General features: G+C 38.0%; 1 protein-coding gene and 1 long non-coding RNA gene across 2 annotated transcripts in view; one reads left to right on the top strand and one right to left on the bottom strand.

Annotated features, from left to right (window-relative positions):
* sema5a (sema domain, seven thrombospondin repeats (type 1 and type 1-like), transmembrane domain (TM) and short cytoplasmic domain, (semaphorin) 5A) overlaps positions 1-24,222 on the top strand; it is a 209,116-nt gene that overhangs the window by 182,828 nt on the left and 2,066 nt on the right. The window contains exons 19-22 of the mRNA XM_058376783.1: positions 3,101-3,271; positions 11,790-11,945; positions 16,765-16,809; positions 18,235-18,446. Coding sequence (XP_058232766.1) covers positions 3,101-3,271; positions 11,790-11,945; positions 16,765-16,809; positions 18,235-18,446 — 584 coding nt within the window. The remainder of the gene's footprint in view (positions 1-3,100; positions 3,272-11,789; positions 11,946-16,764; positions 16,810-18,234; positions 18,447-24,222) is intronic.
* On the bottom strand, positions 11,868-22,222 carry LOC131344457 (uncharacterized). Its single transcript, XR_009203320.1, has 3 exons — positions 22,086-22,222; positions 12,482-12,570; positions 11,868-11,999 (listed from the first exon to the last, which is right to left on the bottom strand). It is a non-coding gene; the product is annotated as an uncharacterized LOC131344457 (long non-coding RNA).

A 24,222-nucleotide genomic window follows, 5' to 3' on the forward strand; every position in this document is an offset into this window, starting at 1 on the left:
TTAACAAATATTAAGCAGCATGAGATAAAAGATCAGAATTGTAGAAGAACAGAATTGTATTTTAGACATTAATTGAATGCTAATAAATTCAGACTTACTGTGCCTGGAATTATTGCCCTCCTTCAAGAAAATGAATACTGAAAAAGAATAATACACAATATGCGATATTTTCTGGGGTCCAGTAGGTCACTATGGAGAATTCATTGCTTCCATGCTCCGAGTTGAAAGTGTCCTGACACGAGCTCACTCATTCAGTGCCGGAGATTTAAAACACTTCTGTGCATGAAATATTAGTGTTATCCTGTACAGTAACGCCTGGGCAAATTCTGCAACTGAACAAGTCATTTAACTAAAAGGAGAGAAGAAATTTCAACTGTAATCATGGCAGACAAGGACACCTAAAGAGTAGCCTCCTGCCGCAAAATGGCCGTTTCATGGTTCAAACAAAAATGGGTTACAATCTTGTGCCTCACAGACCTGTGCACCAAAGATCTGTTCGGAAACTAGCAGCAGTTATCAGACTCCGCCAAGAAAATTTGCTTCTTTCTCATCTGCATAAATCTCATCCACTGCAATGTTAATCCTACTGTATATATTCTACGCAAAAGCTTTTCAATCTAGTGAAACAAGTACTACAGGCTGATGAAGTGCTGCATGTTAAAACATATATTTTTGCCGTTGTCCTTCACTGCTCCCGGGGTCGGGGTTTATCGATCTGCATATTTGACCCTGGCGTAGGTTTTACACTGGATAACCCTTTAATCAGGATTGTAAAGAAACACTTTATTTACATCAAGAGGCCAAGAGAAGCACACATCTGCATGTTCATGCACTTAGGCTACTTTTATTGTTTTTTGCAATGTTAGTTAGTTTTAAACGCAATGCATAAGCTAACTTTAATTAATTACCTAGGCTTAATTACTGTAGAGTTGGGGTGGAGAATGGGTTTTTATTCACTTTACTTGTAGCCCATCCAGCTCCTTTCTGTTCACCACATTTCTAAAGAGTAGAGTTGCTGTATCCCTACTGTCTGCTCAAACCCACTTTAGCCATTTTCCTCCCTAACTCTCTCTCTCTTCCTCTCTCTTAACAAAGGTCCACACACAGGCAGAACCGTCACTCACTGGAAGTTATTTCTTTTTTTTGTTTTACACTTTATTCTCTGTAAACTTTAGAGACTTCTCTGTGAAACTCCCTGATGGTTGGCAGTTTCTGAAATACTCAAACCAGCCCATCTGGCACCAACAAGCATGCCTCAACCGATAGTCACCGATATCAATTTCTTCCATTCTGATGTTTGATGTGAACATTAACTGAAGCTCTTGATGTGTATCTGTGTGGTTTTGTGCATTGCACAGCTGCTATTAAATTTGTAGATCAGATAACGCCATGAATGAGCCTAGACTGCAGGTGTTCCTATTAAAGTGGACAGCAAGCGTATATCTAGCATTGCTCACTTGTACTGTTGGGTTTTTAATGTGCTGAGATGAAAAGAAGCAAGATGTAAAATTTATGTATGGGAGCAAACCTCAGCAAAAGTAAATATTGCGTATTGTGAAAAAGATAGCATGATATGATTTTTTTTTTTCTATATCCCTCTCTCCTACTGTCAGGTTTTTAATATGCTGAGATGAAATAGGATGATAATTTGGTGTTTGCACAGACTTAATTAGACCTCAGACAGTGTGAATGCTTGGGGAATCTTTGGCTTTCATCTCCCTGGGTTTTCTGCTCTTTTAGAAAGAATAGAGAGGTGCTGCTGATTTGTTCGCCCTTATTAATTAGAGCAGAGGTGATGGGGTAGTGTGAGCAGTTTGAGAACTAAATCGGTTTTGCTTGTTCAGGATCCGGTTGAATAATACACACACTGTAAAAGCCAATTAGCCAAGTTTACTCGAGCGGTTTGGTGAACATGATTGCCTCGACATGACTCAGATTGGTCTGAATCATGCACGCTGCGTTTATAAAGTAATCAAATTTTACACTGTCAATTCACAATTTCCTGTTTAGGCTTCGCTTAAAAAATGTGTCTCTCACAAAATAATCACTGTGTTTTAGGCACTTTGGACATGCCATGCCACCTCCCTCTCTTTCTCTCTCCCTCACTTACTCTTTTCACCTCTCTCTGCCAGCCTCTTTCGACCTCCCTCTCTATCATCTTTAATGTTCTCACTAACTTTGTGCTGAATACCCCTGTGCTTCTGTATCCCTTTCTCTGTGTCTTATCTCCTATCCTTTTTCCTCTATTGCTAGCAATCTACCGTTCTATTTTCTGTTTCAGTTTCAGCATTTTTCATATTCATATATGGAAATATAGAGAGCAGCTCTGATTGGGCATGACTTGGAGTCCATATATAGGCTTAAAGACACACCCACCTGTCCCACTCAAAAGCACACCCACCTTCCACAATCCATAACACACCCAACTGTCCTACTCACCTCTAGTTACCACACTCAAGGACATGCCCACGTCAACGGCACAGCCACCTACCACCTTCAAGGATACACCCACCGACCATGCTCCAAGCCACACACACTTATCCCACTACAAGACACAGCTACCTACTACACACAAGGACACGCCCCCTGTCACATTCAAAGGCACAACCATGTATTGCATTCAAGAACATGAGCATATGTCCTACTTAAACACATGCCCTAAGACACACCCACACATCCCACTCAAAGAACATTCTTAAGGACACAGTCCCTCTATGACCACATGGTCCCACACAAAGACACGACCACCTACCACTCCCAAGGACACACCCAGCTGTCCCACTCACAAGCACGGCCACCTACCATATTCAAGAAACCTTACATACTTCCTACTTAAATGCATAGCCATCTAACAAACTCAAGCACATGCCCACCTTTCACACTCAAAGACTAAAAGACATCCTTTATTCTGTGTACTACTTTACAGAATTCTTCTCATATGAAATTTGCATGATTGACAAGACAGCACTTAGTAAAGCTTTCACCTAAGATATGTGTTTGAATCATTTGTCATAAAGACATTAAATGTAGTATAGTGAAAGAGGATTTTCCTTTATTTCTCATGCTCCTCCATCTCTCTCTCTCTGTCTCCCCTGTTCAGTGGATGGAAGCTGGTCGTGTTGGTCTTCTTGGTCCAGATGTTCAGCCACATGCGGTGGGGGTCATTACATCCGCACTCGTTCGTGCAGTAACCCTCCGCCTGCTTACGGGGGAGACATCTGCCTTGGCTTACACACTGAGGAGGCTCTGTGTAACACACAGCCCTGTCCAGGTACACACACACACACACACACATGATTTCACCTACACACATAATCTCACGCTCTAATATGAATATACGCTCACAGCCCTGCTATTTATAGACACATTTACTGTGTATACAAGTAAATGCAGATATACACCTCACATATGCACACATCTGCACACATGTACACTCTGAGTCCAGTATTGTTATTGAATGTATTTTATCAAAAACTAAAGCAAAAGTTTAATGTTATTACTCAGAAGTGAGGTAAATCTTTCTGTAAATCATGCTTACCAACAAACAACGTGTGTTCCATCTTTACAAATCTCTTGATACTGACAATCAAACAAATACAGTCATGTTTTATCAACAGTGGCAGCAGTAAGAATCATGGCATGGGGCTCCTTAGCTTAAATGATTTCTATTTAATTTGAGCTGTTCCACAGTGCAACATTTTTCCAAAAGGTTTTTATGTTTTAATTAATGGCCTGTCACAAAGTGTTAGATGCAAACAATATATTAAAAAATAAAATAAAAATAAAAAAAGCACGTGTGCAGGCTACTAGGGGTAAGCCTGAATAGACTACAATAGATAACACATGACAGACTATGGTTTTGCACAAGGAGTCCAATATTTTTTTAGATCTCTGAAGCGTTATTCCTATTATACCACAGAGATTTGCCAAAAATTACAGTTTTGTTTGTGGAACATCTGTGACACAATGTTACAGCAGCTATAAATTCCCTCATTCCCTCACCAGCCTCTCTTTTTCTCTTTTTTTTTTAATGAGACACAAAAATAAATAAATCTTTAATAAACCTTTTGGTAAGTCAGTGAGTGCATGTATTTTGTTCTCATCATTTTAAAACTCTAACAAAAAGATTACATACACTGACTTGACTGTCACCTGAAATTATTACAATATGATTTTTAGAAGTTTTAAATTGTCCGAAAATTAGGAGTGCATCTGTGACTGTATTGATAGCAAATTACTTTTTGTCTTTGATAGCATGGGAAAATCGAGTCAAATTGGTTAAGACCTGAAAACCTCTACTTTAGGATTTAGCAATTTTGAAATAACCAAAGGTACCACAAGCATCTATATAAACAATTGTATGTAAATATAAAGAGGCACAAGTGGACTTCAACTTCCAACTTTGGTTGGAAATTTTAAATGAAAATCCAAGACAAAAATAAAGGAACTGGTGATTAATTTGGAGGGTAAGAAAGTACACACATACACGATTAACAGATTCATATATTGTCATTCCCTGTAAGTCTGTCATGCAAAGGAAGAAGCCCTTGGGTGAGGGTTAGAATACCAAACTGTGAAGCATGGGGGTGGCAGTATCATGTTGTGAGGGTGTCTTGCTGGAAAAAGGGACTGGTGCACTTCAGAGAATAGATGGCATCATGAGAATGGAAAAATATCTAGAAAGACTGAAGCAAACCCTCAAGGCATCAGCCAGAAAGTTTAAAAGTTGGTTGCAACTTGGTTTAACAGCAGGACAACAACTCAAAGGATATCGTCTATGTTATAACAACATGGCTTAAAGACAACAAAGTGAAAGTATTGGAGTGGCCATCACAAAGCCCAGATGATTTTGTGGACTGTAAAGGCATGTCTGAGCAAGGAGGCTTTAAAAACCTGATTGAGTTCCACCAGTTCTTTCAAGAGGAATGAGCAAAAACAAAAAAAATAGGTTTGTGAGAGGCTTATGGGGCTACCACAACAATTCAAGCAATTGAAATTAAATGCCATGAAATACCAAGAAAGTGTATGTATTACTGGGTGTGAATAAGTGTGTGTGTGTGTGTGTGTGATGCACTGCAATGGTCTGGAATCCTGTCCAGGTGTTTCTGCCTTAATCACATTTGAATCAGATGGTAAATAGAGTATGAATCCCAGTGTGTGAAGGTAAACGATGCATGGTAAATGCCTTCCGCAGCACTGAGGAAGATCACACAGGAATTCTGGCACGTTCGAAAATCTAATCGGACACTGTGTAGTGTGAGCAGTGTCACAATTCGATACACACATCAGAAGCTTAGTTAGCACTGTCAGTTAAAGTCTGTCTGTTACCATGCAATCATCATCATCATTGTGTGGTTGCTTGGTAACAATATTCACTTGCTGGAGGCTGAGCGTGGTGACTGACCACCTTATAATTTGACTTGCCTTGTAAGGTAATGAAGGCTGCGAGAACTGAGCAGTAGTGCTTTTCTTTTGAAGTTTCAGCTCAAAGAACTGTGCAAACTGCGGACTGACAGCTTGTTAACATTTTCAAAACGGAGGTGAACTGAGGCATCATTGGCATTTAACTTCAGACACTTGTACAGTGTGCACATTTGAGTGTGGGATATTGTTAGGGTTGACGACTTTTATGCTAAAAAAATAAGGGAAATCCCGACCGCACAACTAGATACTTTTTTCTGCTTCTATGATTTTCCAATGCTATTATTTTAAATATATCATATTTATGAATGATTATGAGTTATTGAAACTGCGAGGCCAATTCTTTTGCTTTTTGCTCTATACTGAAGCTATTTCACATGAACACACAATCAGGAATCTCATGCTAGTACATGCTTTTTTACTCATATAGTGTAGAACAGAAGCCTGACTGAAGAAGGAGGAAAATCAATGTCACACTTAGTATGAAAGCAAATGATAGACTTAAGCATGAATACACCCACAACTGCAGGAAGAGAGAGAGATGAAAAGCTGCCTAATAGTGAGTTATGTCCCCACATTAGGCTAAAATACAGCGACTGGGACGGGTGAATCTCTGGTTTTCAAATGTCAGTTTGTCCATTAGCCAAGGCCTGAGTGAAACTCTGCCGTGACCTTTTTGTGGCTCCACCTGTCACACTATTCATTACGATCACACAGTGAGCGAGGGAAGTGAATACTAATGACAAGTGAACAACGGGAGAGCTGACAGCAAGCTTTCATTACTCCCAAGAACGTTCGGAAATGATCTCTGTGAAGCTTAGATTCACAAAGCTTTATGGCTATGCTTCAAATGCTTTGCGATTGCTTTGTAAGCATTTTTTTTAGAAACGCTAATAGAGCCTTCTTTAGCTTGATAATTAATTCCTTGAGATAAACATGTAGCATGAAATGTATCCTATTAGCCCTGAATTTATTTGCTCCTAATTCCATCTCTTAGCTAGCTGAACACAGGGGATGAAAGGAGCAAAAAAATTGAATCGATTAAAATGAAATTGATAAAAAAAATGTATGTGAAGTAAAAATGGAGCTAATGAAATGCAACCGAATTAAAAAGACAAGTGATAAACTGCCATTTCATTCATTTAAATCAAAGATGATTCAAATTAAAGATTTATATTTATATTTATTCAAATATGGCTGTGTTCAACATTTATTAGACACGTAAGCTGGCCAGGTACTAGGGTAGAAATAATAAATAATCCATTATGAAAATTAAATGCAATTAACGGCATGAGACATGAAACTAAATTACATTATAATTGTAATTCTAATCATGCAGTTTAATTATTGTGTTTTCTCATTTTATTATTTGTCCATTGTGTAACATAGCTAATTTGACCTCATTTCAACACATCAGTCATCATTTAGTCTATATATATATTATTTCCATCATGCATCTTTTATTACTTTTGGCTTATTGGGTGGTTTTTATAATAGGATGCTCTGAGCCAGAAATGATAACCAAACAGATGTATCTGGCCAAGGTGACACAGTGGATGGCTTACTTTCTTTCCCCTGTGACTTAGTGTGTTGCTAACCAATTACTGGTGTATGTGGAAGAAGGCAGACTGCACTATTTCTCTGAGTGTGTTATACTGTGTTATAAGGATGCATTTGGCTTTATGTGTCTAAGAGGAAGCATGTGTTAGCCTTCACCCTCTGCAGATGGTATATGGTTGGTGGGACAAATAAGGGAGAAAATGTTTGGAATAAATAAAATTTAGGCTCCCCTCATTTTGACCCAGGAATACTTGACAGAAACATGACAGACCACATCACTGTGGACCAATGTATTAGATTTGATTGTGTGTGCATACTGGCCCAACCGTTCTACTGAAGACGCCATGAGCCACCTGGACAGCAGAAAAGGGAATTATGTTAAGATGCTGTTCGTTGTTCAGCGTTTAACACCATAATTCCCTCCATACTCATCAATAAGTTGGAGATCCTTGGCCTCAGCCCGTCCCTGTGTCGATGGATCTCCAACTTCCTGACAGGCAGACCACAGGCAGTACAGGTGGGCAACCATGTCTCACCCTCACTCACCCTCAGCACTGGAGCCCCCCAGGATTGTGTACTTAGCCCCCTGCTGTACTCACTGTACACGTGCGACTGTGTGGCCACTTCCAGCTCCACCAACATCATTAAGTTTGCGGACGATACTGTGGTGGTGGGCCTGATCTCCAACAACTATGAGACAGCCTACCTAGAGGAGATTGGAAACCTGGAGACATGGTGCCAGGACAACAATCTCCTCCTGAATGTCAGCAAGACTAAGGAGTTGATAGTGGACTTCAGTACAAAGCAGGAGAGGAATTACCAGCCCCTCACTATAAATGGGACCCGAGTGGACAGTTTCCGGTACCAAGGTGTTCACATCACGCAGGACCTGTCATGGTCTTGTCATGTAAACACCTTGGTGATGAAGGCCTGGCAGCGTATTTATCTCAGACGCCTAAAGGACTTTAAACTGCCCTCAAAGGTGCTAAAGACATTCTCCACCTGCACCATTGAGAGCATCCTGACAGGAAGCATCACAGCCTGGTTTGGAAACAGCACCAAGCAGGACAGGCAAGCTCTCCAGAGGGCGGTGCGATCATCTGAGCGCACCATCCACACCGAGCTTCCTGACCTGGACACTATATACAGCAAGCAGTGCTGGACCAAGGCCAGGAATGAAGGATCCTCAGCCATCCCAACAATGGACTCTTCTCTCTGTTGGGGTCAGGAAAACATTTCTGCTACTTGAAGGCAAACACAGAGAGAATGAGGAGGAGCTTCTTCCCGCAGGCTTTTTCCTTCCCCCAAGGACAGCATTTCACTACATGTCGTACTATGTACAGTGAGAGAAAAATTTATTTGATCCCCTGCTGATTTTGTACGTTTGCCCACTGACAAAGAAATGATCAGTCTGTAATTTTAATGGTAGGTGTATTTGAATAGTGAGAGGCAGAAAAAATCCAGAAAAACACATTTCAGAAAAGTTCTACATTGATTTGCATTTTAATGAGTGAAATAAGTATTTGATCCCCTATCAATCAGAAAGATTTCTGGCTCCCAGGTGTCTTTTATACAGGTAAGGAGCTGAGATTACAGTAGGAGCACTCTCAGAGAGTGCTCTTAATCTCAGCTCGTTACCTGTATGAAAGACACCGTCCACAGAAGGAAGCAATCAATCAGATTCCAAACTCTCCATCATGGCCAAGACCAAAGAGCTGTCCATGGATGTCAGGGACAAGATTGTAGACCTACACAAGGCTGGAATGAGATACAAGACCATCGCCAAGCAGTTTGGTGAGAAGGTGACAACAGTTGGTGCGATTATTCCCAAATGGAAGAAACACAAAAGGACTGTCAATCTTCCTCGGTCTGGGGCTCCATGCAAGATCTCACCTCATGGAGTTTCAATGATCATGAGAACGGCGAGGAATCAGCCCAGAATTACACTGGAGGATTTTGTCAATGACCTCAAGGCAGCTGGGACCATAGTCACCAAGATAACAATTGGTAACACACTACGCCGTGAAAGACTGAAATCCAGTAACGCGCACAATGTCCCCCTGCTAAAGAAAGCACATGTACAGGCTCATCTGAAGTTTGCCAGTGAACATCTGAATGATTCTGAGGAGAACTGGGTGAAAGTGTTGTGGTCAAATGAGACCAAAATCCAGCTCTTTGGCATCAACTCAACTCACCGTGTTTGGAGGAGGAGGAATGCTGCCTATGACCCCAAGTACACCATCCCCAGGTGACAGGACAACTGCACCGCATCAAAGGGACAATGGACGGAGCCATGTACCGTTACTATAAATCTTGGATGAGAACCTCCTTCCTTCAGCCAGGGCATTGAAAATGGGTCGTGGATGGATATATTCCAGCCTGACAATGACCCAAAACACACGGCCAAGGCAACAAAGGAGTGGTTCAAAAAGAAGCACATTAATGTCCTGTAGTGGCCTTGCCAGTCTCCAGACATTAATCCCATAGAAAATCTGTGGAGGGAGCTGAAGGGTCAGCCACAAAACCTTAATGACTTGGAGAGGATCTGCAAAGAAGAGTGGGCCCAAATTCCTTGAGATGTGAGATGTGTGCAAACCTGGTGGCCAACTACAAGAAATGTCTGACGTCTTTGATTGCCAACAAGGGTTTGCCACCAAGTACTAAGTCACGTTTTGCAAAGGGGTCGAATACTTATTTCACTCAATAAAATTCAAATCAATGTATAACTTTTTTGAAATGTGTTTTTCTGGATTTTTTTGTTGTTATTCTGTCTCTCACTGTTCAGATAAACCTACCATTAAAAAGACTGATTATTTCTTTGCCTGTGGGCAAACATACAAAATCAGCAGGGGATCAAATAATTTTTTCCCTCACTGTATGATTTTGTATGTGACAAATAAACTTTGAATTTGCTTGTGTGTGTGTGTATGAAAATATCTTAAATGAGTGTCTACTGTTGCATTCACCCAGGTGGAAATAGACAGCTGTTATTATAATGCCATGTGGCAACTTCTTTGTTTGTCTAATTAATTAAAGCACCTTTCGGTTTATAAAGTTTTGAACATTTAAAATGTCAAATTGTTATACAAAATTCCTGAATTAAAGTCAAAGGTTTCTAAATAAAGAAAATAAAACAGGAATGTGACATTTTGATATTATCTTCTGCAATGATTTTGCAGGTTTTTATTTTATAAAAAATATCCTAACTACAACCACTTAGTAATATGTTATGTAGTAATATGTACATTCCGAAATGAAAATACAGACAGACTGACAGAAGGACAGACAGATGGATGGATGGACAGACAGACAGACAGACAGACAGACAGACAGACAGACAGACAGATAGATAGATAGATAGATAGATAGATAGATAGATAGATAGATAGATAGATAACTGTTTATTCGACTTAATAAACTCTGCAATCAAATCCTGACACATGCAGTAAGAGGAAAGTTTAGACCTCTTCTTAGAAGTTTTGGAAAGGCACATCTAATTTATTATTTATATACATATATATATATATATATATATTTTTTTTTTTTTTTTCATTTATTCATTTATTTGTTTTTTGCTATACAGTGAAGATGTCTGGGTTTCAAATCCAAAGAAGAATATGAGATGATAATACATGGTACCTTTGGTAGCAGACCACCCAAATTTTAGTTAAATACAAGTATTGTAAAAGAGTATTAATGTAAATAACACTTCATATTTGTTTGCATATCCATGGCTTGCAATAACTGCATTAATCCAGTGACCCAGCAATGACATCACCAAACTAAGTTGTTTAACACATCTAGAAGTAAATATCAGTTTACCTTCTGATCTCAAACCTAAATGTCTTCAGTATATAGCAAAAAAAATGAAAGAACTGGTCTTACAGCCCCAGGACTTTCAGAGGGGACTGTAGGAAGTTACAAGCAAGGTTCGTTATTTAGGTTGAACAGAATTAACTAGTCTAAACAAAAATTCTCTCTCAACTGATAATAACATGGACAAATTTTAGCTCACACTAGTAAGCAATCTTCATATATTATTAAAGTATTGAATATAGAGGATGTCACCAAAGTTATTCATATCTAAGCTACATGGATATTTCAAATATCACAAGAATCAGCTAAATCTGATCAAACGAATCACTATTTTGTCAACAGCAACATCTTTTATGTATTGCGTCAGTCCTGTATTGATTTGTGTTTACTTTCTAATTCAGTCTATGTAAATGTTAATCATTAGCTGATGAGCTAAATTAGAGGTGTTAAATGAGGTTGAGTGCTAAACTCTGCATTGCTGAAATCCCCCAGGACCGACACACCAGGTTTGATTTATTAGCCAGTTGCAGCTGTTTGTTCCAAATATTTAGAGGATTCAGCTGACACAATGCTATCTGAAACATTTTATACAAGCTCACTTTACTCAGCTCCAGAGTTTATGTCATGCAGGTTAGCTCCAGAGTTTATGCCACAGTGGTTTAGCTTATCATGGGAGTTAATGTAGGTGGAGGTGATTATTGGATCGGTTTATAGGCTCACGCTTTGGATGAGTGAGCAAAGAGATTACCTTTTTAGTGTTCAACCACTTAAATGTAATCTACATTTTACTATCAAATTTTAATGCTTTAACAAACTTTACTAAACATACAACAGATTAAAAACATACAGCTAAACATTCAACTGATCAAAGTGAGCATTTCAGCACTCAAGTATAAGAATTGTTGGAATAAAATAAAACGAAATAATATAAATAAATATAGATGTTCTTAATAGTGTATAAAACTAAAGAACATATGCTATTTTTTCCACAGAGAGTTGGTCTGACTGGTCTGAATGGTCCCACTGTGATTCATCCGGTTCTCAAATTCGTCTTCGTCACTGTGACGTCCTATTTCCAACTGGGAATCAGTGTTCTGGAAACAGCAGTGAAGTCCGTGCCTGCCTATCCGACTCCAACTTTATCCCAGGTGGACACACACACACCAACACACTGGGAACAAATTCAAAGGACAAACTCAAACCTAGGAAACAGGAAAAGCATGAAGCTGAGTAATTGCAGGATTTGGAAACTGTGAAATAAAAGCTTACAAATGTTAAAATAAAACTGGAAAACTAGTAAATCTGAGAACTAGGAAACGTAATGATTGGGTAGTTATGTTGCTGAGGAATTAAAACATAGCATTTCTGTGGAGATAAGAAGCTGGGAAATGAGAAATCAGAAGCTTAAACTATGAAAATATTCTCAACACTGAGCTGCAATGAAGCAGCATTTAATCCGTAAAATCTGCTGATGGTTGACCTGAGCTCCATGTCTACACTTCACAAATGTTTGCAAGTGACACTCTTCCTTTTAATGCCTCCCAGAAAGAAGGCATAGCTTCCACATCAAATGGCATTAAATAGAAGACATTGCCTCTTGACCTGCATTCAAGTGTACTTGTACAATATCATACTTTGCATAACAGCATAACCTGTCACAGTGGAGCCCCTTTACTGTACTCACCAATGTGTACAGGCAGCTGGTCACTGAACCACTTCCTAACAGTCACTTCCACAACAGGCTTGAGACCCTTCACTGGACACAGGGTTGGTCTGGGTACATTTACAAATGCAACAAAAAATAGGTGTTTATTACCTTTGGCAAGAAGGTGGGGGTCAGCCAAAGCATATGTTTGTTCTCTTATACTCAAGGAAGACACTGCATCCTGGCCAAATAAAGCATGCAATTTGGCAACTCACCTTGCTACACTGACGGTCAGCAAAAAAGATGTTGCTAAGCTGCACAAACAGCTTAGCACCAAGTATAGGTTATATTATGAGACTCTTGATTTACATGAAAGTCAGAGATATTACACAATGTTAGGAAAAGTCTTGACTGATTTATGTGCTCCTAGCAGCAAACTATCTACCAATTTCCCAGTATGCAGATAGTAGTGCTATAAGGGTAGACCCTAAAAGTAAAATAACTCTGTTTTCTTGAATGATCGTCCAAGAGTGACTGCAGTAGAAAGGCATCAGTTGTAGAACTGGAAAACTGTGCACCATCCCAGCACAAAGGTTTCACAGGCAGATAACTAACTTACTATCCAATGTGGTTCATAGATTGGACAGAGGCAGGGTCAGACCATTCAAAAGACTATGCAACTAGTGTTGCTTATTGCCTCAAACGACTGTTGTTGATGTAACTCACAGGCCCTCCTGCTGTCTACCCAACAGACCAGACCTGGTGAACCACAGCAGCTCATAGAACTTATAATAATGGGTCTGGCCCCTGTGAGTGACCCCAACATGCTGGCTCAGACTGGTCAGACTCTTACAGTCAGTTTGAAGCATCTCTTTAGGTGCCTTCCCTACTAGAGTATGTAGCACCATTGTCCGCACATTTGGGGACTGGTAGTTTGACACTTGGTGTCCTGGTGCCCTGTGAACCACACTGGCTGTCTGTGTGCAAACGACTTCCACTTCCTTATAGTTATTTCAGGAGAAATTGACAATCCCTGGACATAAACCTGTAAACTTAAACTCTGTAAATCAACTGGCTGATTGCATTGGTACTGTGGGTAGGCAGCTCTTAAAACAAAATATGCACCTACACATTTCCAGAGCTTATTCCCCCAACACTGGCTTCTGTCCTCATAGTGGTTGATGTAAAATGCCACTGTACCACTGGTATTACTTTATACTAGTGTGCATTACATTTACATTTATGGCATTTGGCAGGCAACCTTATCCAGAGTGACGTACAAAGTATGCCTTTTAGGGGTTTCTGGCACTACTTGTCATTCAGCTTGAGGAAACTGATACGCTGACATTGTCCCTGATTTTTCTTTCATTTTAAGGTTCTTCCATACACAGAACTAAAACTAATACTTGTCAACACACTGGGTGCTATGTTTAATCCAAAGGGAAGGGCTCTATTACTAGTACATCAGTCTTATTTCAAAGGTGACACCAAAAACCCCTGGCACTTGTAGTGAATCATGCTGTAGGCCTTGGATACAGACTGCTTTGACATGAAACCATCTTCTGTATCTAAACACTGTATCCTGCATAACACACTTGATCCACTTGATCCACAGTTTCTGAAACTCGACTCGAATAATGTGACAGGATAGAAGGGCCCCTAGTTGCCCCTACTTAAGATAATGTCTCAGACAGCAGAAGACTATCATTTAGTGCCTTCTTGATCAGTACACTAAAGACCTGTCCAGGTACCAGTGACAGATGGCACACACTGTTTGTACCAGGTTGTCGCAACAGCTTTTGTTTGGGCCAAACAAGACTTCTCATTTGTGTCAAAAGCTCCAGTGATGTATTGTTACAGGATCACGATCTTGCTTCTGGTGCTCAATAAGAGAAAAAGTAAATGGAAAAAAAAAACCTCCACTACTTCTTAAGCAAACCACCTTGCCATTTTGTATTGATAAAAAAATACAACTGAAGTTCTAAAAACATGAGAAGGAATCCCACTTTTACAAGGAATCCCAACCCAAGCACCCAAGCTCATATTACAGAATAATAACACAACTAAAACTACTGGCATACAGTAACACTAATAATCAATTGAAAAGGATGAGATGGACCAAGAGCTACATAAAACAGAAACACATAGCCACATTTCCTGTATTGATTCCAGAGCACACAGACTCCAAGTTGTCTTCATATCGATAGACAGTAATGCACGTCCCACCAAATAATCAATCTCAGTGGCGCTAGGCTAATTAGTGACTCGTTCCATTCCTTGTGTAAGTGGCCTGATCGACCACAGGCAGTAATATGTTTTGGGATCCATTTGCATTTATAACCAAGCAAAAAAACTGAGAAACTTCATATATAACTGTTTGTAGAGACTTTATAGGACTTGTAAAATGAACAAAGATTAGTGATATTGAAGGTTTCTGTAGTTTATAAAAAGGTAGGTTCGTGTAATGCTTGATGTATTGGTAATACATATACTGTATTTGCTCATTTGAAACAAATAGTTTAATGGTAATCGTTTTACAATCATGAACAACCAGACACAACAGCTAATTATATTAGAACAATCTTTGCCAAATCAGCCTGTACCTATCTCAGGTGTCATCGGGCATCAAGGCAGGATACACCCTGGACGGAGTGCCAACCCATTGCAGGGCACACACACTCATTCACACACACTACGGGCAATTTAGAGACTCCAATCAGCCTAGTAGCATGTCTTTGGACTGTGGGAGAAAACCAGAGCACCCGGAGGGGACCCACCAAGCATGGGGAGAACATGCAAACTCCACACACACAGTGAGCGAGAGCGAGACTCGAACCCAGGAGGCGAACGTGCTAACCACTAAGCCACCGTGCCGCCTATATTGCCACAAATCTGAAATAAAATATTAGGACATTGCTGGATTTCAGTGTGAGATGTTTTCAGTTGTTGAAGATAACGCCTTCATATCTTAAATGTTTAAGAACAAGCACTTGGGGCAACTCAGATATCCCCATTAATTCGACAATATAAACATTTGGGTAAAAACAAACTTTTCTATAAATATATTTCCCCCTACTTCTGAAAAACTACAAATACTTACATTTTTTAGTGTTTAATTTCATATAAGCCATTAACCACCACTGAGGAGTGAGAGATGATGAAAACATTCAATGTATAACATAGGCACAAAAAAACAAGCAGAAATTACATTTCTTTAGACCCCGTAAAGAGTTTTTTTTTTTTTTTATTGAAAACTAGTAAATATGTAGAATGCTTTTCAAACCAGAGAATATGTTATATAATAGCATATCATGTCATAATTAATAAGTACCATCTGGATAGACACAACATCTTAAACTGAAAACCATTTTTTGCTCCCTGCTACAAATCATCATTGATTGTGCAGACATTTTCTAACTACTTCCAATCAATCAAGAAGTAGATACTTTAGAAAGTCTCTCAATTAATTGGTAGGGTTCCCATTACCTCACTGTGATCCGTAATCTCCCATTACACCACACTGTGTTCTGCGTTCACACAAAAGAAACCTGCTGAAAACCTATTGTCCAGTGTAGATACAAAACTATGCAGGTTTATTTTTAATGTGGGAATTCAGATATTGTATTACAGATGTAACCATGAAAGATTAATCCTGCCCCCAAAAAGGGCTTCAAGTAATTTTAGACCTTTTCTTCCTCAAGTTGTTCGGTGAACAACTAGAAACAAATCATGTCTTAAAGAACTCAGGGGAAAACAATTGACAAACCTGACATTTTTCTTCAGTATTCTCATTTAAAGCTCTCATTGAAGAGCAGCAGATGAGAGGATTTGTTGCAAGGACTTTTGAGATTGGTTGCTGTTGATTTGGTTCACACTTGAGTTCAAATGATGTTTCGTTTACACCTTCCATAACCAATTGAATTGAGGAGGCAAACACTACAGGGCTCAAAATAACCGAACGAAATGATGTAGCTATGAAGACACCAAGCAAATAATCTAATCTCTAACCCAACAACTATTCAAACTGAGTGAATACAATATTAATACAAATTTAGCCTAGCTTTTTTCCATGTTCATGTGTGAGTATGCGCGTATGCAGATGAGGCTTATCAATCTAAGTACTCTGTGATGAGATGAGTTTGGCACCCTTCCATTACAATTCATTACAGAAGCCTTTGGAAGCACTCCATTAAAAAACTTCATTTCATTTAATTACACCTGGCACTCGTCATCACAAGCACACTGGGTGCCAGCTTTATTATTAGCTATTTGTCTCTCTCTTATCAGCCTAACACTTATGCTTTGTTCTTTTTTCTCCTCAGAGATCTCTGTAGCACACTCGAGTCACACGGAGAGACGCTGTGGAGGTAATGATTTATGCAGTGTGTTACTCACTTCTATTATACACCAGATGGACAAGTCAAGACGATTTTATATTATCACAGCCTCTACATGTGAAATATCGAGGCTTCGAATGCAACACTGAAGGCAACACACACACCTACACAAAGTGTAAAGAGCAAAGTGTAAGACAAGAACATACTCATAAGTGTGAAAAGGTGACTATGGAAGGGATTGTAACATAAATAGTACAGTTATTACTTTAACAGATATAGAAAACAAATATGGTTCTGTATTTCTGTAACAAACTGCAATTGTATTTCATAAAATTCAGCAACAGGTTTTATGCCACTTCAAAAAAAATATGACTGGAAAGAGACGTTAAATGCCATGAATAAAATAACAGATCATTTTCAGGCTATGTGTGTAAGCCATTTCAGATAATAGAGAGATTATGAATTTATTGACTCAGAAACAAGGGCATAAAACTACCATACACATATTTTTTTCCTAAACTAAAATAGTAATTGAATTATTTCATTATTAATATAGTAATAAATATTGCATTTGAGATATTCTGTGAAAAAAAAAAATGTCCTAAAAATATGAAAGCAATCATCATTACCTGTTTTTTCTTCTTTTCTTTTTTTTTTTGACACAATAGAAAATTGCTTCTGGCAAGAAGAGAATTATCTTTCCAGGATGTTACCCAACATTCTATTTCTATTCACTCTTTCTCCTCTAAAGGGCTGACTCAAAAATTCACCTCACAGTTTTCAATCAGTCTGCAAAATTGAAAACACTAAAATTGAAAGCAAAAAAAAAAAAAAAAAATTCTAATAATATTTGAATGAAAACTCCTCTGGTTTCTAAATGTTGGCTTACTTTTTTTGCTAAAAATAAAATAAAATAAAATACTACATACTACATAGAAATTGGTAAGGACCACATGATGGATGAAAACAAAGAATTGAAGGAAGTGTTCATTCTGTTTCCCATGAATGTTTGCTTAAACAGGTGTAATATCATCACTATTTGATCCAAATTACTAAATAATATAGTAACTGTAATATTTATCTTAAAATAGCCAATGCCTTAATGTGTTAACTATGCCACATGTCACCAGCTAGGGTGAAACTATGACACAAACACACTAGGTCTTAGTTGAAATAGAGAGACGTAATGGCATTTACAGCCTCTTTTCCAGAGTGACTTAAATTTATCACATTTATACAGCTACGGCTCTTGATCAAGGGCCCAGCCACAGTTTGGTGGCCCTGGGATTTAAATTCAGAAACTTCCTATCAGTAATCAAGCACCTTACCCACTGAGCTACCACTACCCACTTATTAGAGAAACTGTGCCAGTGTTGCATGTTGCAAAATGTGCTTTTTTGACAGAGTTCATTCTGGATCAATTTAATTCACCATCTGCTCTGTTTAATTGCACAGACTTCAACGTATTCCACATGATCGCTGTGGGTTTGAGCAGCTCCATTCTAGGCTGTTTGGTGACTCTATTGGTCTACACCTACTGTCAAAGATATCAGCAGCAATCCCATGATGCAACAGTGATCCATCCCATTTCTGCTGCACCTCTCAACACCAGCATCACCAACCACATCAACAAACTGGATAAATATGATACAGTGGAAGCCATTAAGGTCAGTACGGCTCTCTGCTGCTCAGAGATAAATGCGCAACGTAAATGCACCATGGTCCAAATGTCTGAGTCTAGTACCAAGAAATTTCCTGATTCCATGAAATATTCTGAATATATAGGTGACACACGATGTAATTTATGTGAGTATCTTCCAACTTTACCTCAGCTATTCAGGTTAAAGATTTCAGTCATGACTCACAAGAAACTATAACTGTTTTGTAGAAGTAAGAGACAGGATGAAAACGTGGGTGCTGTTAGGGATGAAGAGAATCATTATTGTCCATAAAACAATAAACTGGGAGAATTAAGAAAGACTGAAAGAGACAAAACAGACTTATATGGAATCAGAGGAATGGCTCCGTTTTGAACTAATTACGACTTTAACACAGAAAAGGTGCACACATTAGGAGAACAAAACCAATAACATGACAGAGATTGAGAGAGGAGTTAAAACAAAAAGGCAGAAGGCTAAATAAACCAAAGCGCATGTAGGACAAGTAACAAATGCCCTGTACCATGCAGAATACTCAAAGGGGCAATTTCTGACAATAACTAATGAATTAAATGTTTTTCTTTATTTATTTATTTTATATCCACAATGATCACACAATCTCCCATACCTTTTAAACTACTAATAAAACTTGGTAGTTTGTTGTTCGGACGTTCTCCTGAAAATGAAGAGGATTGCACTCCTGGGACTTCAGAAAAAAAAAAAAAGATTACTAATGACTTTTTTCCTTTTAGTAAGATAAGGGACATAAAAATAATAATAAAATAAAGTACTAATAAAATCCTGCATACATTACTTCATGATGTCATTGCTAGAGCTTTAAAAAAAAAATACCATAGCCTTTTAGATTCAGATGTTAACACATGATTTAGTTCAAATAAAGTAACAGAAAGCTGTGGTTATGGTTATTTTCGTCTGCTCTGTCGCTGCACTGAATATGGGTTTTATTGACAAAGCATCAAATAATGCAGCTTTTTTAGGGGTAGGATTAAGAGCAAATGCCTTCGATCAATAAGAGCACATATTGTGGCTTTAGTAAATCTACAGCCTTGTTTGTGGAATGTTATTTTATTAAATATTTTTTTTGATAACAGATAAACTAACATCAGTGCTTGGTAGTGAACTCAGACTTTTGGACCCAAGTGTAAATTTATACTGGTTAATCCAGTGTGTTCTCTGTGTCTCTCACTCTGTTGTTTCTGTCTAAAAATTCATCACTCATCCACTGCTTTCCCATAAGTGATTATCTCGCCCTGACTGGTGTATTCGGTGCTTAAAGATGATTAGCTGATGTAAAAACAAGACCATTTCGCTCAAAGTATTGTTGCACATTCTTATTTCTCAATTTACTCTCTATTCGAGTAGAGTTTTTCCCACATAACATAACGCAAAAGCAATGGAATTACGTCTGTATTTTTACAAACACAGCCAACACAACAATTATGAAGTGATTAGGTTCGAGTCTTGGCAAATTAAAAGAGCTCCATCTTATTGCAAGTTCTGTCTCGATTGTAAAATTGCTTACAGTATTTCATAACTATGGCTAATTACATTATACCACAGACTCCAGCGCCCAGACAGTCACTTACACTATTATGCAATATTATAATGAGTTTGACAGGCTATAAGAATAGAAAAAATGGGGTACAATATAATAAGTTGTCATATAATGAGTTTTCATTAACAGAATGATAAATATAATATATAAAAAAAAAAAAGTCCACTGCTTAAAACTTTTTTAATACTTAGTTTAATCTAGGTGGTACTTTGTATTGAATAATACATTTCATAACTGCAAACAAACATATATATATATATTTATATATATTTAATTTTTTTTGTTTAAATCATTGCTTTAACAAGTGAACATCCACCTTTTTTTTTAATCTGACACCATTTTCACATGTGTATAATTTATCACACGGTAATACACACACTGTTAACACACAGCGTTAATTGGTTTCATATTTTGCCAACACGTTCTTGATGCAGAAAAAAAATATCTATACTATTCATTTATTAATATATTCAATGAATAAGTAATTGGCAGTACAGCTAAGGTGATCGCTGAATGTCTTCCAATTGTCAATGGTTTACTGCTGTCAAAAACTAAAAAAAAAAAAAAAAAAATCAGTTTTGTTTCATTTTCATTGTGACATCGGCTTAGCCAATCAGAGCCAAGCTTTCAAGCAGAAATGACTGACTGCTTGATAATCTGAGGCAGGACTTTAACTTTGAGCTAGCATTTTTCTTAGAAATTAATGGAATATAAAAAGATAGATTTGCTGTTTAATCTGTGTACCAAAGGTATATTTATTTTGTGTGACATTATTTATTATATAGTTTAGAATAATATATACATATCGAAGCCTACAAGAAATGATTTATCGGTGTTTGGATGTCAGAAAAAATTCAGGTGTAAATGGAAATGAACAACATTAATTATACGTTAGAATGGAAAGAAAAAACAAATGAAATGAAATGCTGGTACACTGGATTTGATTGCATGCAGGTAGAAATGACAGATTTGGTACCACCATTAATGTTTGGGGATTTTCAGGTTAAACTGCATATATAACATCTTGTCTTGAAATGGGAGAAAATATAGAATGTTTAAAATGATGAAATATGTTTATTTTGTCCATGAAAAACCACTGCATTTCACCTTTGAGACAGGCTTAAGCTCTGCCCACTTCATAATCAAGCTTCTGTCCCTAAAAGTTTCCTGCTCTCTGTTTGTCAAGATGATATACTATACATGTCAAGTTCCTTTATACACCTTATACACCACACTTACTAGGGTGTAAACATTCAATCAAATTGTATCTTTAAAACCAACCTTCTCAAAATAATTCTTTCTATATGAAGAGCCTAAAAATCTCAGTTACTTGATGACTTTTATGAAATGGTCATACCTTTTCAGACGTATTTTACAGAGGAAATTCCCACTATGTTGAGAATTGTTGGATTCGTGTTTGATTTTAATCTTAAAACTTAATATCAAAAAGAAATTTGTTGGTATTTTCATGAATATCCCCAAGGTTAAATAGACATCTTAAAAGAATATCAGCATATTCATAGAATTTTGCAATATTGTTAGCATGTCAGAATATTTCTTGTCATCACATCAGTTAAGGCTTTGGCTTGATCAGAAAGTCGGGGGCACAAACCCCAGCTTTGCCAAACTGCCAGTGTTGGACACTTGAGCAAAGCCCTTAATTCTCTCTGCCTTAGGGGTGCTGTATCATGGCCAATCCTAAGCTCTGACCCACACTTCCTAACAAGCTGGGATATGCAAAAAATTGCAGAATTTCACTGTGCTAAAATGTATATGTGCCAAAAAAGGTTTCTTCATATTTATTTGTTTTGTTTTGTTTTGTTTTTTTAAAGAAAATCACTATAATCAGCTGTAGGCTAAAATATTAATAGCTAAACGAAGCTATTATGTTGCTAGGATACGTATATATGTGATGTGTCTGTGTATACATACAGTACACAATTCTGTTTGCTAGTGAACCCATGAGTAAGTATCCAAATCAAAGGTATTTTTACAGGATTAGTACAGAGGATTTAGTCCTGATTTCGCTTTGCTCCCTTCCTCTTCGCAGCCTGACGTTTCTGTACTCTTACCTTTGGATGACCACAGCATGCGCCAGGCTTTATCCACTAACACTGGTGTGACCCGACGCTTGGAGATTTTCTACTAACTCTCGATCAGCATATGTCCTCTCCTGCGTCTGTCCTTCCCCTGTGATTCTCTCGTTCTCTGGCAGGTGTGCTCACGCATTTGTTCTTCGGGTTTTTCCACCTTCATCTTATTTCACAAGGCTCTGTGAAACCGAGGCTTGTGAAAAAGCAGTGTGTAACTTTGTTGCCTGTTCTGTTTCGCTGGTGTTGTGAAATGGCCACAGCAGTCATATGTTTACTTGCTTGCTTGCTTCACTTTCCACTTTCTTTGTTACACTGTTCACAAAGTACAACATGTGTCTGATCCAGTTATTTCAGCTGTTTGACTAATTACATTATGGAGTATTTTTTTCTTTTTTTTTTTGTATATTAGCCAGATATTCTTGATCTAATTAATATATTCAGATTAGATGTGTAAATTACAATAAATGATCAAATTGATATTGTTACACCTGTGAGTCAGAAGTCACTTTTTTGGGTACACCATCCTCATTTCCATCCACTTCCATATCAGATGTCAAAACACAGGCAGGAGGTTAATCCATAATCCAAATCTAGAAACAGATAATGATCAAAACCAAATAAAACAACACTAGAGCAAAACCTAGGATATCTGCTAAATAAATCTTAGGAACTAGGGAAACACAAAGTATAAATGTAACTCAGTAAATATAAGGGACCAAATGAATGAGAAGGAGTGGAGAAACTATGAAACCTAAGAAATGAGGCAATAAGAGTGTGTTGGAAAAACAAGGGACTAGGAGCATTAAGGAAACTAATGATCCAGGAGGACCAGAAAAACAAGAGAACTTGAATGACTTAAAAAACCATAAAACCAAAGGCAAGGCATCTACGTGGAATCAGGAAACAAGTTGGATTATTGAAAGCAATGGTCAAAGATTAGGAAAACTACAGAACTTGGGGAACTAGGAAAAAAAAAATCTAGGAGAGCTAGGTCAAATTATGGGCCAGAGAAATGTGAAAACTAGCAAGTCAAGGCAACTAAGAAGACTACGGATACAAGGGACCTATAATGATTAAGAAAAACTGCAGAAGAAGGTGGACTAAGAAAATGAAGATTGTAGAAACTCGGATGATTAGGAAAACATTAAAACTATGGGGCATAATGGGGGAAAAAAAGATAATATGGAGAACAGGCAAAATATGAAGACTAGCAAGACAAGGCAATGAAGAAGACTGAAAAATAAGGGAACAAAAATGGGCACAGCAAGAGAAATAAGGACACAAGTACTTTGAAAACAGTTTAACTAGGATGACTAGCAAAATGGGAGAAGTTGGAGAAACAAAGAACTAGGGAAAAATAACTAAGAAGACTTAAGAAATAAGGACACTAGAAAGACTAGAGGAACAACATAATAAGGAGAACTAAAGAAACAAACTAGGATGACTGTAGATACCAAGGAATAGGGGGTTAGGGAGGTAAAATAACTAGGAGTTACAGAGAAGATGACTAAAGGGAAGGAACTAGGAAAACAACATACATTAAATTGAAAGAAGTGTGTTGGCTATCCCAAAAGTGTCTAGTATGTCGTTGTATGTGAGAATTTCCCTTTACTGGAACATAAAGGCCCAAATCTGTTTCAGCATGATAATACCCCTGTGCACACGAAGCAAGGCTTCAATAACCACATGGCTTGCCAAGTTTAATGTGGAAGAACTTGAGTGGCCCAAGCCATGACCACAACCCCACTAGAACACATTTGGGATGAATGTTGGCACACCGTCTTCTTACACAAGTGCCCAACCTCACTAATGCTCTTATGGCATTTCCATCAAAGTAAAACTCTGTGGTTATGATGGTCAAGTGTCCAGAAACTTTTGGCTACATAGTGTAACTAGAAAAAAAAGAAGTGACTAGAGGAACAAGGCAAATAAACTACTAGGAAATAAAGGAACTAAAAGTACTATGAGTGAACTATGAGGACCAAGAAAATTATGGAAATTGCAAAAATTAGAGAACTGCATGGACTGGGGAAACAGGGTATCCATGAGGATTAGAGAAACAAGGCAATTAGAAGGAATAAAAATCCAGATAAATTATTGAAGTGGTAAGATGGGG

This window comes from Hemibagrus wyckioides, linkage group LG23 (genome assembly GCF_019097595.1).
Source record: "Hemibagrus wyckioides isolate EC202008001 linkage group LG23, SWU_Hwy_1.0, whole genome shotgun sequence".
NCBI classification, from domain to species: domain Eukaryota; kingdom Metazoa; phylum Chordata; class Actinopteri; order Siluriformes; family Bagridae; genus Hemibagrus; species Hemibagrus wyckioides.